The sequence below is a fragment of the Trichosurus vulpecula genome, chromosome 3 (genome assembly GCF_011100635.1).
Source record: "Trichosurus vulpecula isolate mTriVul1 chromosome 3, mTriVul1.pri, whole genome shotgun sequence".
NCBI classification, from domain to species: domain Eukaryota; kingdom Metazoa; phylum Chordata; class Mammalia; order Diprotodontia; family Phalangeridae; genus Trichosurus; species Trichosurus vulpecula.
The window spans coordinates 110,046,940-110,066,135 of NC_050575.1; the positions used below are offsets into that span (position 1 = coordinate 110,046,940).

At 39.7% G+C, this 19,196-nt stretch overlaps 1 protein-coding gene across 1 annotated transcript in view; it reads right to left on the bottom strand.

The window, feature by feature from the left end:
- MROH8 (maestro heat like repeat family member 8) overlaps window positions 1–19,196 on the bottom strand; it is a 72,717-nt gene that overhangs the window by 25,782 nt on the left and 27,739 nt on the right. The window contains exons 9-14 of the mRNA XM_036749778.1: window positions 8,169–8,273; window positions 6,796–6,931; window positions 5,092–5,210; window positions 3,020–3,172; window positions 2,349–2,509; window positions 526–658 (exon numbers count right to left, since the gene is read on the bottom strand). Of these exons, the coding sequence (XP_036605673.1) occupies window positions 526–658; window positions 2,349–2,509; window positions 3,020–3,172; window positions 5,092–5,210; window positions 6,796–6,931; window positions 8,169–8,273 (807 nt within the window). The remainder of the gene's footprint in view (window positions 1–525; window positions 659–2,348; window positions 2,510–3,019; window positions 3,173–5,091; window positions 5,211–6,795; window positions 6,932–8,168; window positions 8,274–19,196) is intronic.

A 19,196-nucleotide genomic window follows, 5' to 3' on the forward strand; every position in this document is an offset into this window, starting at 1 on the left:
TTTTCCCTCCTATTTACACCATATGTATCTTGTATATATGTGGTTCTTTACGTGTTGTCTTAGAATGTGAGCTTCTTAAGGGCAGAGACTCTGCTTTTGCCTTTCTTTGTTTCCTTTGCACTTAGTATAGTGCCTGGCAAGTAATAAGAACTCAATAAATACTTGCTGACTAACTGATTTACTCTGGATCAGTAGAAATATATCTTAGTAAGCAGACATATTTGGCATAAGGATTAGAAGCATAAGCTAGGAATGAAGATAGGTCAAGAAGGTAGCTGTACCAAATTGATAAGTTTTTTCCCAAGCCATTCACCTTCCTCCCCCCACTTCCTTCCCTGTTCCCCTTGCTCCTTCCCTCCACACAGTACTCAGTACAGCACAATGGGCTCAATCCATGGGATATAAAAGTAGATGAGAGCTATAAAAGGGAGTACTCCCCCAATCTCTGTGCTCTGCCTGCCAGACATTCGTGTCTGTAACAGAGAGAACTCTACCCAAGATGGGAGAGGACATAAGGTGGGTTACCGCCACAGCTACATAGTCCATCTTGTCCTGATCCACAATATGGCACTTCTGGAGCATCCGTAGCAGTCTCCACAGAATCCAAGTAGTGCTGGGCAAGTCGACATCAAGAGTCCTCCACAACTCAGCCAAATGCCTGAAAATATCCCAAAGCACTGAGATAGAGGAAAAACAATGATTCAAGGGGCTAAAAAAATCATGTTGTCTGCTGGGAAGCCTCATTATGGCAAAGGTTGTTGGTCTCAGTTCAGGTCCCCAGGATATGACAAAACCCACCTTGTTAGTACCCGTAGGTGATCTACCTCATTAGGCCCTTCATGCTTGTATGGATCTCAGCAGATTTTCTTAATAGTAAGTCATATGGATTGAGCTTTCCCACCTCACCTGGACTGATATCTTTTTTTGCTTGTTTCTTTTTCGAGTACCAGCACTGTTGATTCAAAAGTTGTGGGAGGTGGGGGAGGAGGAGGAAATCATGACCAGGGAGAAATGAGGAGAGCCAAGGAGGAAACGGAAGAGCCACCTACACAGTGATCTTGAAATCTTTTCTGTAAATATGTGGGCATCTTTGGTTTCCTGGGCCCCCACTGTCCCCAAATTGTGTTGTTCACTTGACAAACTTGATTAGTGCAAAAATTAGTGTATGCCTTGCCTAAAAAAAAAATTCTAAGACATCTCAAATAGAATGCTAAGTCTAACTACTAATGGGAAAATATGAAACAGATATCTGAAAGTGTACATGGCAGGAAAAAAATGCCACTTCTAGAATGAAATGAAGAAATCTCTCTGCTCATCATTATTAAGTACGTACAATGAGCCAGTTTCTCTGGATTCTTGAACTATTTCTACAAAGAACAGATGAAGTGCTCTTAGAAGATGGATTAATTCAAGCCATAAGCAAGTGCCCAAAGTTTTTTAAGTCTGTGGCTTGCTTGTCAATTTGCTGAAAATGCTTCAGGAAGAGAATGCAAGAAATCTAGTAAAGCAGGGAAGCCTCCAAGGACTTAAGGAGGCATAGACCTTTTAAAAAAAACCATGTGGATGGATGGGAGGTGACACAACAGATAGAGCTGCAGCTGCCAAAAGGGCTAGAGATAGAGCTTAGAACCAATTGCGCTATAAGGAGAAACTGGCCATTAGTAGAGGAAAGAAGGACCCTACTGTTCAGTTTACCAGCTGCTACTGTAAACTGGCTGCAAATCATAATGTGGTACCTTGTGTAGTGAATGCGTACACATTGCTCGAAGCCCAGATTGGTGAATTAGGCTTTCTGATGGGCTTGGCGTTCCCAAAGGGTACAGAGTTAGAGATAAGGACTGGACCTATGATTTCATATGAAGAATATAAAGAAGTTATGGATGAGGAAACTCCTTCTACTAATGAATTTATAGTCTTAGAGAGTTGCCTAGAGTATTAAAAGATGGAGTGATCTGCTGGGGTCAATGGCCAGTTTATATGAGGCAGGGTTTCAGCAAAGGTCTTCCTGGTTCCAAAGCCAGTTTTTTATCTACTAACCAATGCTGCTTCTCTTAAGAAAAAAGTATTTCTCCCCCTAAAATATAGTGTTCAATACACAGACACGGTCAATACTGAAAACAGTTGAGAATAGGGAGGAGCAGAATTCCAGAACTATCAATATACAAACTATTTAACAATATATGTATATATGTATATTCTATGCTATATATGTGAATATGCATATGTAAAATTTGCCAAGAATATAGGAACAACTACGTTTCCTTACTAAATGATTTCTACTCCTACCACCCGTCAAATCCTTATGTGATCCCAAGGATCAAGTGGAGGTCCTTGGAGAGCTCCTTTACCTGTCAAATGGGATCGGATGAAACAAAAGGTGGGTGAGCACCACATCTGTATACTTGGGCCTGGAGATGAATAGGCTCACGATGCTCATGGCCTGCCGGCGGGCACTAGGCTGACTGATTACGGGCAGCCGGACGCAAACAGCTCCCATGATATCCGATACCTGAGATGAAAATGGCAAGCAACTAAAACCTTGCTACTGGGTATGACTGGATTTTAGTGCCATTCTTGGGGCTTCTAGAACTAAGAGAGTGACTCTCTAAGGTGACAGACAAGACAGAAAAATGGGATATTCCTTTATCCTATCTTTTACGCAGACACATGATAACATGTATATGTTACATTTTTTTCTCCCAATGAGGCTATAAGTTACTGAAGGGTGAGGGCCTTGTCTTAAATGTCTTTTATATTTCTCTCACTATGCACATAGTAAGAACTCAGCTCAACAAATGACCACCTACTAAATGAAATACAGAAAGTATGGACACTGGTAAAGCCTGAGTAAAGTTCTGGGCCAAGGTCCCTGTAGCAGTTGCACTCTATCCTCTAAGATAAAGCTTAATAGCTTAGCTTCAAATGGTACTATAAACTCTAAAATCGACCTAGGCAACTAAGCGACAGGTTCCTCACACTTGCTTCCGATACAGGAGCTTAGTTCTCACAAATCTCTCACCTTCTCAAACCTTGTTTCAGCACTTTTAACCAAAGTCACCAGCAACTCTCCCGCTGATTGCTGGGTACAAGGATGTTTCAGATTTTTTAGTCCATCCAAGGTAGTCACTATAAACTGAGCAAGTTCATTTGGACTGAGAAAAACTTCAAAGATCTGAAACACATTAAGAGAAATGAAGTCTCAGAAGTAGGGTCTGGTATAAAAGAGCCCCAAACCAAGAACCAGCACCCTGGGCCTCTAGCTCCACCCATCTCTACCATTAACTAGCTATGCAAAATTGGGCAAATCACTTATTCTCTCTGAACTTCAGATTCTTCATCTGTAACAAACTGTCAGAAGGTCTCAGTAACATAGGCTCTAACTAATACATGACTAGAAGGAGCTAACAGGCGGGTCTAAAGCAGAGATTCTTAACCTAGGATCCATGGACCTTTATTAAGGGATCCATGGATAGAATAATATCTGTCCTATCTACCTCATGGGCTTATTGTGAGGATCAAATGAGATGATATATTTTTAAAGCAAGTTGAAAAGTATTAAAGTGTGATATAAATGAAGGTAAAATAGTTTGAATCCTACATTGTTACATAAGTTTCACAAACTGTTTCCCCTCACAAGCTTTATCATCCCCATTTTAAAGATGAGAAAACTAAAGAACAGAGACAAAATGACTTGCTCCGGATCACATGTGTTTGACCTGAGACTCAAACTCAGATCTTCTGACCCTAAGACCAGTGGTCTTTCCACCATCCCCAGTTGTCCGACAAGGTGCAATTAGTGCTCCCCTAGAGGCTAGAAATGTGACTTGAAGAAAAGAAGGCTTAGATTTTTTTTTTTAATGGAGAAGAACTGTGATGAATGAAATGAATCATGCGAAAGAAGAAACAGGACCAAAAAAAAAAACCAATCCAAAAACAAAAACAAAAGAGAGAAAAAGAAAAAAAAGGGGGGGGGGAGGAAAGGCTAGCATGAAATGTAAGGCTTAGATTTAGACAAAGTACTGTACTCAAACCCTTCTGTACCCTCTGTGCCTCAAATCATTCAAGCCAAGTCATGTCAAGTCAATCCAAAACCTCTGACTCTTTGACCTTAAGAAAGATGAGAATATTTACAGACAAAGTGGGGGAGGTGGGGAGAGAAGAGCTTCTACGATATTTAAATAATTCTTTCTTTAGGCCAGGGATTCTTAACCATTTTTTGTGTCATGGACCCCTTTGGTTTTTGGTGAAATCTATGGACCTTTTTCAGAATAATGTTTTCAAATAACTAGGGTAAATGCTAAATTTCAGTTAGAGGGTAGTGAAAATAAGGATGTAATTTTTTTCCCATCCAAGTTCTCTGATCCTCTGAAATATATCCATGTATCCCTTCAAGGTCCAAGGGTCCTGAGTTAAGAATCTCTGCTTTGGACTCATCTGTTAACTCTTTGTTATTATCTTTTAGGTAAACATTTCCAAGACTTTCAACAATACATACATTTTTTTAGGTGCAGAACTAATAGATCATGACTCCATTTAGGGTAATATCTATAATCTATTGGCTAGACTCAACGTCATAATAACGTAGTATGTATTCACTAATACAAAGCAGTGTACAAAGAGAAACTATTGACTTTCATAAGGAAACATGATCTATTTTTTATCTAATTTCAGTATGATCTATTCTTAGAAGATATTTTTTTTTCCAGTAGCAAAGCCTGGATATTTAAGGATTGCTTAGGAGGGATTTTTGCTTAGGGACTGGATGGCCTGTGAAGTCTCTCTCAGTTTTGAGACTCGGTGATTTTATGATTCTGTGACTGTACTAAGTCTTCCACAGTCTTTCATCCATTCTCTTAGTGACTGGTGCATGTTTTTGCCAATACAAATGACACAATTTCCTGGGGTTAGGGGTGCAGCCTGTGAGAGAAGAATTGCATGGTTCATTTCTGTGCAGTTATCTATGAGCAGTGATCCAACCTGGGATCTTGGCCTCCTTCACGCCGTGTTCTAACTAACCAAGTGGACTAGGCCAGATATATGAGAAGTGTCGAGAAAGACCCAGCACCTGCCTTCCAGAATCATGTCAATTACCTGTGCAATTTTGAAGGGGTTACCACAGAGCTGTTTGATGCTGCAGATTTCCAGAAATTCTTTACATTTTTTCATTGCTTCTTTTAAATTCTGGCGATTCCTTTGATCATTAATGATACCTGAAAAATTCATGGAATATGTTGCACATTTTTTTCTTTGCTTCTTTTCTCAAGATTTTATAAATTAGTGTCCAGTGACTAAAAATCTTCATCTAATTCACAACTGAAGATTACTATCTCCATGACCAATTTACAGTGTTTTTAAAACTATGATTTTATTTTCTCCTGAAAATACATGCAATTGTCTGCCAGTTTCCCTTAAGTAGCCACAGATTGGTACCTGTTCCCAGATAACTGAGCTACTGATTGTTACCGGTAGACTAGGAGACAAACTGTCTTAGTAGGAAGTCCTAAAGTGAAAAATATCAATAGGAAAGATGGAGGGAGGGGAGTACACAGGGCAGAAGGAGGTTGGTTTGGGGAGTCTGGGGCAAAAGAGGCTTAAGATGACAATATATGGAAGAGGAGGGATTCCAGACTGGAGACTTGCTCTAAATAGGAAAGACTGGATACAACCTCTTCTATTTGTTTCTATCCCAAATTTGGCCAACACGATCATCCGGGGCAGTGCCCTGCTGATTAGTAGAGAGTCCCAGGATACAGGGGCTGCTATTGCATGGCTGTGACCACATATATTCCAGCGGTTTTTTAAAATATGAACTACTCCATTTGGCACTTTAAAACCTTCTACACTCTGATTCCAAGCTGTATGATTACACTGATTTCACACTTTCCTCCCTCTCAAGTACTCTCTGCCTCAACCAAATAGATACACCTGCTTATTTTCAGGTCCCAAAGTTCTACTTCCTTCGTCTCTTCCTTGGTACAGACTCTCCCCCTGAGGGGTGTGCTCACCCTTGGGTGCACTCACTTCCTTCAAGGCCCTTCTGGATCCCCACCCCTGGTGCTGGTGCTCCCTGCCCACAAAGGACTTTGAATTTCTTTTGCATAGAATCTCTATTTACTCTTCTGTGCGTGTGTGGGTCTTCCTCTCCTGAAACAAACAAGCTCCTCAAGTGCAGGGACTGCTGATATTTGTCTTTTTGTCCCCAGTGCCAAGCACAGACCTTAGCAACCATTTGGCAATGACAATTAGCTTTTATTAAGCGTCTACTATGTTCCTTGCAACGTGCTAGATGCTAGTGTGCACAAATACAAAGAACGAAATAATCTACCCAAAAAGAGCTTATACACACAGCAGGTGATTAATAAATGCCCGTACTTCTAGAGACCTCTAAGGTCCAGAAAACACCTGCCTTATAACAACCCTGAGAAACAGGTAAGGAAAACATTATTATTCCCATTTTACAGATGAAGAAACTGAGGCTCAGAGAGGCGAGGTGATTTTTGCCTAGGGTCACAAAGTGCCTAGTGTCAAAGCTGGGATTCAAATACAGCATTCTGACATTCCTTCCACGGTAACATAATGTCGTATAGACAGGTTTGACCCAGGCTTTCTCAGCCTACGACTGCATTGCTCAATCTCTACTCAAGCACTGTTTGACTCGCTGGTCCTTTTCTAGTCTGTTTTTTTTTTTCTTTTTCGCTTCCTGCAATGGAAAGGAATGAGGGTGGGGAAAAATAGCGAGTTATCGCCTAGACAGAAGAAGCCATCGAGGGCCTCTGGGTTGGGGCATTTTCTTACACTTCAGCCTCACGGTGATGTGGAGCAGGTAGTGGGCACCCTCAGCGGCCTCCTGAGCCACCTCCTCCACTGGGTCCCCACAAAGCAGGGCCATCAGAGCCACCAGGTTTCCTAGTTTTTGAAACCGCAGAGGAGGCTAATGAGGGAAAAGAGAAATGAATGAGTTAGCACCACGGGCTCTCTCTTTGGACTTACTCTTCAAGCTTTATATTCAAGTTGACACGATTCCATCCTAATGAAAGGAAGGTTTTGTTAATAGCCCTCTGACCTCTGACTATGATTAAAAACTGTGGGCCCAGAGTCACCCACACCCAGCAGGCAGTAGGAAAACAAAGAACTCCTGACCTAGGATGAGCATTTCACTCCCTTATTAACATAACTCTTGCTAACCACTTGGGCCTCGCTTGCTGGTCGAGGTTTATATTACTAGCCTGCTCCTTAGCTAAATTGCCTGGGTTTGACTGCCCGCTTTCCTGGAATGTTGGAATTTTGGTCGTAGGAATATCCGTAGGATTTAGAGCTAGAAAGGACCTTAGAGATCATTGAGTCCAATCTCCCCATTTTCCAGATGAGGAAACTGAGATCCAGAGTAGCTGAGTGGCTTGCACAGGTTCACACAGCTAGTAAGCAATGGATCTGGGATTCGAATGCAGATCCTCAAACTCCCAAGCCAGTACTCTTTCCATTTCACCATGCTGTCTCTCATGTCTGTCAGGTGCGCTTCAAGGGCTGTGACCCCTATAGGCCATTCCCATGTCATTGCTTCCCACCCCCCAGGAAGGCAATACCTCACTGAGGTTCAAGTCCAGGGCCCTTTTTGGGGCAGTCATAGAAAAATGGGAAACATAACTCACTGGGGACTAACAGGAAAGAATCTAAGGCTTTGCATGTAAACTACATTTTATTCTAGTCCCTGTGAGGCTAAGGTACTGAGTTGTGCTTCTAGTCTGTTTCCAAAACACTTCCTTGATAAGAAACTCTGAAGATTCCATGGAATGGAAAGGTATTAAGTGGATGGGAGAGTCCCAAGAAAGATGTGTCTTTCTTAAACTGCAGCCACGGTGAAAGGTAGAGAAGGCAGCTCTATTCTGAACAGTCAAATACAGATTTAGGAAGGGAGCTCAATTAGTGGAAACCGAAGAAATAGTCTAGTCACTTGAGTCCAAAGGATCACTTCTTTTCATGCTTTGGAATACAGGGGAAAAAGGAAGTGGTATGATCCGTGTATCATTTCAGTGGACAAATTAGGATACAGCATTGCTTGTTTATCTTCTGCGTGAGAAAAATAAAGAAGCTCGTATAGTCCTATTAAATTTTCTCAAAGGTAGGGTGGTTTCTGACCCACTTCACTTCCTAATTAAAGGGTTGCTTACTTGCAAGTTGAGATGTCTAGATAAGCATCCCAGCATTTGAGACATGCTGGCTGTAGCTCTCTCTCGTTCATGGTCTTTTGCTGACTGTAACCATGGCTCCATGTGCTGAAGGAAAACGGGAGAGCAAGTGCATTAATCAAATGAAATGGGACAAACAAGGGATTCCCCAACTTACCTTTACTCAATTCACATGAGAATCAGGAGGCAAGGTCCCCCTCCCCCCACCACGCTCTTCGGTAACTGTCATGTTTACTTTGAATAGAGAAGTTATCCAATAGAGTTGGAACAGGAGATGGAGTACAAAGAGCACAGACCAGGAGGGCTGAACTCTGCAGCTTTGTGCAAATCGCTAAATATTTGAGTGCCTCAATTTTATTACATATAAAATAGGGATAACAATAATTTCCTCACCTACTTCAAAAGGTCATTGTGAGGATTAGCTGAGATGAGGTAAGAGATGTGAAATTTCTTTCTTAGAGTATTAAATGCTACATTAGCATAGGTTAGCATTCCTGCTTTTTCTGGGGTGATATCATCTCTCATGCGCTTCCCACATGGATGGCAATCCAAATATTCATATAATCTTTGGGGCCTAGGCCCCAGGGCCAAAACTTCTTCCTTCACCTTTCCTCCCCACTAATAATTATTTCATTTCCCATTTCATTGTAACTTCAAAACTAGCACTTTAAACACACTTTCACCCTAATTACCTTGAGAGAGAAACGAAAGTTGGTTTACAGTCTGAATTATCTCTTTCGCTTGAGATTTAGTCTCCAAATGTCTAGTCCAAAATGTCTAGATGGTAGGTCTATGCTGCTAGGTTCTTGCTCCTATAACATATTGTGTCCCTTGGTTTCCTTTCATTATTCCAGGCACAACTCCATACCCTTTAAATAAGAAACCCCTAGTACCTAGGGCATCTTTACTTGGGGCTGAGTCCACATTTGCCACGACTACCGTACAACCCTGAGTGATAGAAAATCACACTACAGAATCACAGAATTTGAGATTTGAAAGGGACCTCATTAGCCATCTAGTCCAATCCATACCTGCAGATGAATCCCAACTATAACAGGCCTAACAAGGAGCCATCCTACCCGTATTTGAATCCTCAAGTGATGGATAACCTGCTACCTCCAGGGCAGGCCGTCCCAGTCCTGGAGAGCTCTATTGTTAGGAAGCGTTTCTCTACGTCACATGTAACTTTGCCTTTTTTGCTTCTTCTCCCTGATTGTTACTTGTTCTGTGCTTTGGGGCCAAACAAAACAAATCTAATCTCTTTCATGAGACAGCCCTTCAAATTCTTGAAGACAACTATCATCTTCCCCCTTAAGTCTTTTCTTCATCAGTCTTGAATACTCCACTTCTACCTGATATCATCACGCCTTAAAGTTAAAAACACATTTCCATATATATCATCATATCTGAGTCTTCCAACACTCCTTGTGAGATAGATGATATAGGCACATTGAACAATGAGGAACCTAAGGCTGATAATTGAGTAAGCTGTCCAATGTCACAGAGCTAGGATGTGGCTAAGCCACAAACATAGGTCTCTGAACTTTGTATCCATGGCCCTTTCCACTATATCATGCTGTCTGTACAAAAGCTCATTTTGGGAGGAAGAGCATCTTTGATCTTCCTCCCAGATCCTGGGCTCTACTGTAGCTGTAGAGCATCACTAAAACTGTCCCCAGGCTATGGTCAAGCCCTAGATGCTCTCTCCTTTACTCTCTCTATATTTTTTCATTTTTTAATATTTAAGGGTAAAGTTCCACTAAGAGTTCAAAGGTGTGATCTGTTTTGTGACCATTACTATATTCATTACATATTGTCAGATTGCACTATCCTCTGTTCTCATCAACAATGTAATCAAACATCTGCTTCTGCATAGAAATATAAACACTAAATTTCATAACTGTTTGCTACTTTTTCCCATTCCAGTTGAATATGAAGCTTCCTTGATTTGAATTTCCCCAATTATTAGGGAATCTGAGCATCTCTTCCCATGGTTACGCACAGTTTTTATTTTCTCCTTTGAAAATTGTTCCTTCATTTCCACTGATCATTGTTCCATTATGGAGTATAGACATCACCAATTTTAGAGATAGGTGATGATTTCTTATGCATTCTGGTGGTCAGAACTTTAACAAATATTTTGACTGTAAATATTTCTCTAGTTTGTTTCTTTTAATACTAGAGGTACTTCTTTTTTGTTGTATAAAGTCTTCTTATTTGTGAATAATCAAACTCATTGTGTCTCTAATAATCCCTTCCCATTGTTTCAGTGAAAAAAATGTTTTTCCTCTCCATATTTAGGACTTAATCTATTATTCTTTTTTCTCCTAGCTTTTTTGATTGGAGAGTTTGGTCCATTTACATAGCTTTACAATTATTAGAGTTTTTTTCTTCAATTATTCTACTGGAAGTGAATACACACTTTCTTACTCTTATCCTTTCTGTTATTAACCTAAACTTAATAAAACCATTCCCAAGAAAGCTCCAGCCAGATGGCTGTTTGTAACTAAGCAGCTTCTCTGTATCACCTTAAAACAGGGACAAAAGCATCAAATAAAATAACAGTGAAAAAAGATGGGACGGAAAGAAACCCTAAAAAGAAAAACTTCACAGTAAAACAGAATGACTAAAGAAATGGATAAACAAAAAAGCTCTAATGTAACAAACAGTATGGGGCAAAAAAAAATCCAGGCATAGTCTCTGGAATGAAGGAGCAAGACTACAACAACTCAGGACTCTGGCTGCCCCAACAATGCTAGAAGGTGGCAAAGTCTGACAACAGATACAGTGGTTTAAATAGCAAAAAATATACATAAAGGAAACTCTGACATCTGTAAAATTGGCAATAAAATTTCTGAAAGAATTCAGAAGACTGACATGAGAGCTAATGACATAGAAAAGACAATGGAAAGTTTCAATGAAGTAGTAGACTCTTGAGTAGAATGACATAGGAAGAAAGAAAGAATTCAGTGTAAAAAAAAAACAACAGAGGAATATTTTTGTAAAAGGCAAAACAGGAAGAGACCTTCACATCACTACATGCTAAAACAAGCACTAAAGGACAGAGCTTATCAAGACTATCTGAGGATGACTGGTATTACAGAAAAAAAAAATACAAAGTCTAAATACCATATTCTAGAAAACCATACAAGAAAATTGCTCAGAAGTACTGAAAACACAAGGTAGCATGCAAATCAATATATTCTTTAGGACATCAATCAACATAAAGGAATGAGAAATTTAAATCACCTAGAAATGGAGTCATGAAGTTCTAGAGCTTCCATGTGAAAGAATATCACAAGTAGCTGAAATGAAGCAATTCACACATGTATAACCTATATCTGATCACTTACCATCTCAGGGAGAGGGGAGAGGAGAGGGACGGGAAGTAGGGATAGAATTTGGAACTCAAAACTTTAAAATAAAAATACTTAAAAAATTGGGAAAAAAAGAAAATACTATGAATTTCACAAGCTGACTCAGCAATGATGAGAATGAAGAGGCTAGAATGTGATACTGTAAACTGAACAGTGAGAAAAATCAGTCTGACTTCCAAAATTATATATTCTGCAAAATTAGGCATATGCCATTAAGAGAAAAACTGGTTCTGCCCCTCCACTTCCTTGCTCTCTGGTGTTTCTATTACTTTCATGAGGCTTAGTCACCACAGGGAATGACAGAAGTCACAAGGCACATAGAAAAGGCAATGAGAAAAAAAAAAAAGAAAAAAGGCAATGAGCATTTTCTTCCATCTTCAAAAAGCCTCAGTAGAAGATGCTAACTGAAGGGGAGGAGTGTGGGGAACACTATGTGTACCCTGAGGTAGAGACAAGGTAAATGAGATTCAATTTCTCTAAACATGGCTGGGAGTAAAAATCAGGGACCTTTGATTCAGAAGAGCAAATTGGGTTCTGCTCACTTTAGCTAATCTTTTATGTGCCCATAAACACTGCTATTGACATAATTAAAAAGAGTTTTAAATGTAGCCCCAAAGTAAGTTGGTCCAGATAATTTCAACCATAACGGGCAGAAAACAATGTTTATTCTTTGTTTCAAAGAACCCATGATGAAATGCTACATTGACTTCTTTTGTTTAACAATTCTTCTCTGGTATAAGAGAGCATTCTGTTAGGGAAAGTGGGATTCTGTTATTGGAAAGTGATGGTAGTTCAAAAAACAAAAAGCATCCAAAGAACATTTTTCAAAGAACTCCAACACCTGGTCCAGAGAGCGCATGGCAGATGTAGAGGAGTAGCAGCGAATCACTGCAAGAGCAAGGGATGCTGAGCTTATGATGGGAATGAAAAACCTTCTGGGACAACTCAATTCAACCCAACAAGCATTAGTTAATCACTTGTGCCAGGTACCATCCTATAGAGTGGGCATACAAAGACAAAAATAAAAGTCACTCTGCTCTAGAGCTCTTTCAAAGACAATGGAGGCAAGTCTTCAGATAAGCACCAAAGGAAAAGGAATGATATTACAAAAGTTGCAATGATTGGTCAGGACTCTGTAGAGGCCACAAAGCTGTGAATCCAGGGGCTGAGAGAGATTGAGCTATGGAAGTTGTGATGCTAGCAGCAGTGAGGGAAGTGATCAAATGCCACAGCAAGCAAGAAAGCACGCAACACAGAATAAGCCCTTCACTGAGGTCTCCATCAATCCAACCATACCTTAATGCTTCAAATAATGTTACTGTAAAGCCTTAGCAGAGACTAAGACCAAACTATTCTAGGGGAAAGTTGTAATAATAAACAGCCCTCACCAGGAAGTTGGACTGCGACTATTTCTTACTCCCTTTTTTAAAATAAAGGCGATAAGAATTGCCTGATGGACTGGTAACCAGTTCCTTCTCTGCCCTTTACTGTTTTAACTATTCCGTGCTTAAATGCAGATTGGAAACATTTTGCCTTCAGGGCTGTTCAGATGGCTGTTTTTAACCCTAGAGTTGAGCCAAAACAAGCCAGACCCTGAGGTGTCCAGAGGAATATCTGGATGAAAGCAGAAGGCTCAGATGTTAATAACTTTGTCTTGAGTCCAGTTTGGGTAGTGGACCATAAATTACCCTGAGATTCATGAATCTTAACCTATTTTCCAGGTCCATCACTTAATTCTGCATGTTTTCCGATTTTTTGGATAGTTCAGCGATTTCTGCTGCTGTTATTTTCTCCAGTTAATCTGCAGTGGTAATACCTCTATTTTCCACTGAGGTAGTATGTTGTAGATTCATTCAGATTTTATATTATATTCCCCATATTGATCTTTTTCTTCATTACTTCTTCCTGAACTTGTTTTAGCAACTTTTAATTCCAGCCTGTTTGTTTTTGTTTTGTCAAGATTTTAAACTTAATCCAAAGGAATTTTGTTTCATTGTCTCACCCTCTCTGGATTTCTCAAAGGCCCAGGCAATTCAGAGAGCATAAGGTACTAGGTGAGGCAGATTCTAGAGCTTCCTTCCCTGTGTGGAGAGGTGGTAGTGGTCTGTGTAGGAGTAATCTTTCCCATACCACCTACTACAGAGGATACTCTAAAAAGAGGATGGCTACAATTTACCCCACTTGAGACCTCTTGGTGGATCCGAGATGATCTCCTTAGGAGGAGAAGATGCCATCACAATCATCTGTTGTCCAGAATTTGCTGAAAACTGAAAATAGCGATGCTGTGCTCTTCCTAGCATTTGGCTAGGCTCTGCACCATCTTTGAGAGGTTTTGCTTCTCTACTTTCCTCTGTCTTTGAGGGATAGTACCCATGTCCTCCTCCTCCCCAATATTCCATGGACTGAAGTACCCTAGCACAGAAGAATGGGGGCAGGGAGTGGGGAGGAGGGCAGTAAACCATATCTTACACTGGGTAGTAAGGGTAATAAGCTGGAGTGGTTGGTCCCTATGCAGGGAATAGCAGAGTGTGTTTGTTTTACTTTCATTTTTAACTTTACTCATACTAAACTGTAATTATATATATGTTGCCAGCCTTAATTCGTTGGATACAGGGAGGTAAAAGAACTTGTGGGAGAGAGATAATTATTCCAAGGAGTGGAATCTGAGCCAAGATAATTGAAGTAATTACTATTTCGTTTTTTAAGTATTCAAGTACGTAAGTTGTGATACCCATAGGGGAAAAAGTCACTTTCAGCAGCCAAAATGAAAGGGGAAATAAGCTAGCTATCACTGAAAGGAATTGTTCAAAGTATCACCTGGTAGCTGACTAAGAGATTGTACTCAATCACTTCAAAACCCCTTTGCTGGATTTTAAACTGACAACTATCTCCCTGTATGTCAAAGGGAAAAATAAATTTGAAGTCCTTTCTGGAAAAAAAAGGAGGGACCTGGCTACTCTACAGAGGAAATACATTCCAAATAATGATAAGGATCACACAAAAAAAGCAAAAGTGGTGGTTGGTGACTACCTGTTCAGAGATACCAAGGCACCTATTTGACAATCTTATAACAACAATAGAGATCTGTTGTCTTCCTGGGGTATATATCCAAGATATAAAAGATGGCCTCTCAAGCCTGATTGAATCAAATGACTACTACCCACCTCTCGTGATTCATGGGAACACAAAGGATACACACTAGAAAGAGCTTACATTTTAAGTATGGCCAAACAATATGAAGTATTAGATAGGAAACCGACGACCAAAGAAGGCATGGATATTGTGGGGGTTTTTCCCGATGCTGCCCGCTCGCCAGTGATGCAGAAGAGAAAAATTGACTTGGGACGTGAACTGATGGCTAAGGTGATGTCTGAGAATCAGATGTGTATACCTGGTCCACAGCTAATAGGGATGATAAGACTCTTAACCAAGAATGCAGTGCATCTAACAAATGTTGGTAAGGATGTGTTAGTTCTATAACTTACAAATCTAATCAAAGTGACTGCAAACTAAAAAAAAAGATGTGGGAGGATAAAAACTCCTTAGGTATATACACCAAACTAGATACCATAGAGAATAACTATAACAAGTAGAAAAGATCAGAAGTTGAGATACCCAAAAATTCATAGGAAATAAAATCCAAGAAAGACCAGTGCAAAGTCCATGGACTCAAATCTTCATACAAAAATGTAAAAAGTTTAGTCAACAAGAAGAACTAGAAGTCCCAATGCAAAGAGGCAAATTTAATCTCATAGGTATCACTGAGACTTAGCAGAATGAAACCTTATTATTGAAATATGGTTCTGGATGCAAAGATCTTATTCAAAAGAAGTAGGTGAAGTAGAAGGAAAGTAATGAGATAGCATCGTATATTAAGAAGGTATATTCATGTAAGGAAATCCAAGACCTGCTTCCAAGCAGGGAGCATTTGGATACAGGTCAGTGGAGAGAGGAACAGGAGCGATTCTGTCAGTAGAGTATACTAAGTGTACTAAGACCACATGAGCAGAAAGAAAAAAAGATGGGCATTTCACAATAGAGGTACTGTATAGTAGTGACAAGAGCCTTTAATCATTGAAGACACCTACTAGACCTAGTATTCTCTAGCAAAGTAGCTAATAACTCCCTGCATTCCCTTAGTGATAATTTCATCCTTCAAAAAGCTGAGGAACAAACTAGGAGAAACTCCACCCTGGATCTTATTCTCACTAATGTGGATGAACTACCTGCTAGCATATCAATGGCAAGAACATTGTGGAAAAGTGACAGCTCCTTCCTAGAGTTCATAACAAAAAAGGCCTGGACACAGTCTGATATGTAACCTAGATTTTAGGAAGCAAATCTCAATGGTTCAGAGGAAGGGTAGGTAGGATTCTGGACAACTCTTAAAATGAAATTCTAAAGCCACAAAGGGAAATAATTTCAAAGAGGGTGGAAATTAGGAATCGTCTAAAGAAATGAATGTGGATAAATAGAGAACTCACCAACCAATTTAAAATTAAAAGAGAAATGTACAGATGATGGAAACAAGGGCAGGTTCCAGAGGATGAACAAAAGGGTATTGCATAGCCTTGTATAAATAGTGTCAGGAGCGTGAATATTCCGAACAAACTGAGATTTTCTAAGGACAAAAAAAGGAGTTGTTTTTTAAGTAATATAAAGGGAAAGAGGAAGATCAAAGGATAACACTGATCTTGGGGAGCACCTAATTGAATGAGACACATCTTTAGATACATTCAACATGTAGATTAGTTGTGCTATATTTTATATTCATTTGTTATAAGGGCTTTTATTTTGAGGGGTAGAGGAGGCATGGGGGGTAGGATGGAGAGGGTAGTGATAATGACACCAAAAAAGGAAGAAAAGTGTCATTGAATTAGAATTATTTTTAAAATACCCAGAAGAGAGTAGAAGAAAGTTCAGAAGGGGACAGAGACAAGAAGATCTGTGTTGGAACTAACATGTTAAATTTGAAATATACTTTTTTTAAAAAAAAGCTGTATGTAGTAGACATTCACAGTTTTATATGTAGTCCTTTTTTTCTTCTTTGTATGGAGAAATATCCATGTTCGTTAATTTTTGCCACATTCATAATTTTTTAAAAAAACTTTTTTAAAAAGAGCATCTAGTTGTCCTTGATGAGTGTAAGTCACGCAATCCAGATGAACCACACCCTGCTGCGTTACTGTTAATGATATTTGAAAGACTGGAAGAATAGAAGGGGTGTTAGAGGACTAGACTAGGGCAAATATCAAAATTTTCAAAAAGGGAAGAAAACAGACTCTACCAACTATTGGCCAGTGAACTTCACTTCCTGACTTCTTTCCAAGGAATTCTTCAGATTCTGTGAAAAATTCTAGAACGGATTATTAAAGAAATGTTCACTTACAAAGACACAGCTTGGCTTCATCAGGAACAAGTCAAAGAACAAGCATTTATTGTGTACCTAATATAGACCCGGCCCTGTGCTAGGTGCTGAGGATACAAAGACAAAAAACAGAAACAGCCCCCATTCTCAAAGAACTTCTTTTCTATTGAGAAAAATAACATGTACATATAAAACTCTGTACTAATTAAATAGAGAGAGAATACAAAGCAAATACAAGATAGTTAAATAAAATGTAGTGAGGGAGAGAGAGCATTAGAAGTCGTGCATTTTGTGGGGGGAGGGAAAGGAAAGTGGTGCTTGGAGCTGTGTCTTAAAGGACACACTACAAGGTAATGAAGGAATGAATTCCAGATACAACGTATAACCAGTGCAAAGGTTCGGAGATGGGAGATGAGAGACTAGCTTTATTTCCTTTTTTGAAAGGGAATTAAGGAGATACGGATTTCAGCAAAGCATATGATAAAGAATTTTATTCTCATGGAGGAGATGGAGAGATGTAGGCTACATGATAATGCAATTAGAAGGATTCAGAATGAGCTGAATGAGTAAAATCAATGAATAATCTATTGTTCAATGTTAGCTTGGCTGGAGGTCTACAGTCGAATACCCCAGGCATCTATGCCTAGCTTTGTGCTTAAGATTTTTATCAGTAACTTAAAAGTCATAAATGGCATATTTGTCAAATGCAAATGACACAAAGCTGGGAAAGATAGTCAAGACACCGGATGGCAATCAGGATTCAAAAAAGATCTTAACAGGCTACACAGAGCACTGGACTGAACCCAGTAAGATTAAATTAAATTTAAAAATTAAAGTAAGATAAATATAAAGTTTTACACTTAGGTTCAAAAAATCATCTTCACAGGTACACAGTGAAAAAGGCACAGTTTGACAACTTTTTCTGGGGATAAACGAGAGGCAGGGGTTTTATAGACTGCAGTGTGATAAAAAAATTAGTGTGATCTTGGACTCCATGAAGAGAGACATAGTTTCTAGGAGTAAGGGTATGACAATCCCTCTCACTTCAGAGTATGTGGACACCAGAGTTTAAGAAGTATATTAATATGTTGCTCCAAAGGAGGGCAACCAGGATGGTGAAAAGCCTCAAATCCACGTCCTATCAGGAGCAGTTGAAGAAACTGAGAATTGTAAACAGGCCACAGCCTAGAGAATAAAAACCTGAGTTACTGGAAGGGGAAAATATAACACATGTTTTCAAGTATTTGAAGAGCTGTCGTGTGTTAGAGGGATTCAGCTTGCTTTATCTGGTCCCCGGGCATAAGTAGGAGCAATGGGTGGAAGTTACAAAGAAGCAAATTTAGCTTTGAAGTCAGGGGGCAAAAACCAACCCAACATTTCCTACTAATTAGAGCCATCCAAAAGTAGAGTGGGAGGGGATTCTTACTCATTAGTGGTCTTCAAGCAGAAGCTAGATAACCACTTGTCAGATGTTGTGGGGATTCTTTTTGGGGCATGGGATAAACCAGAAGGCTAATGACATCCTTTCCAACTTTAAATTGTGATGCTGTGATTCTACAGAAAGGAGGCAGGCAGCACCAAAACCAAAGTATACCTCTTCATGTTCTTCTATTTGGTCTTGGGGATTTTTTTTAACCAGGGTAAATTCTGGGTCAATTTCTTCAAATGTGTCGTTTATCTGTCTGAGGTCATCTATCGGGCAATTTTGCCTTGTTTTTCTCTCTGCATCATATCTGGACTTGAGCTCATAAGTTGCTGTGTTGTATTCCCTATTGTCATGCTCTTCTTAATTCATTTTCTTTTTGGATAGATTTTTGTAGGTAGATTTTTGAAAGACATTTGTCTTCTTCTTGGTGTTTTTCTTGGTTGTTTCGTGAGGGGCCTGGGAGGAGCCCAGCTCCCTCCACACATATCATGCCACCAGCCTGACTCCACAGCCGGCTGCCCCGAGGTAGCAGCAAGCATGGGCCTTTTCCTCTCTATCTTCAATAGGGCTAAAGATTCTCTTTGAACAAGGGATTTTTTTCTACATACATTTTTTGCCAGGGTTATAAAAAGGGCACTCGTTTGATGATGAAAAGTGAGTTTTGTCTTTGGTGGCTATTCTCTCTCCTCCTGTTTTCCCTCCCAGTTAACCATCTACCTCCTGCTGCGCGCTGGTTTTCCAGGGACACCCAAATCAGGTATGTTCTCCTTGGGGAGTTCCTTCATGCTCCAAAATCATCTTTCATTATTCATTCAGGCAATCGATTAATATTTTTTTCA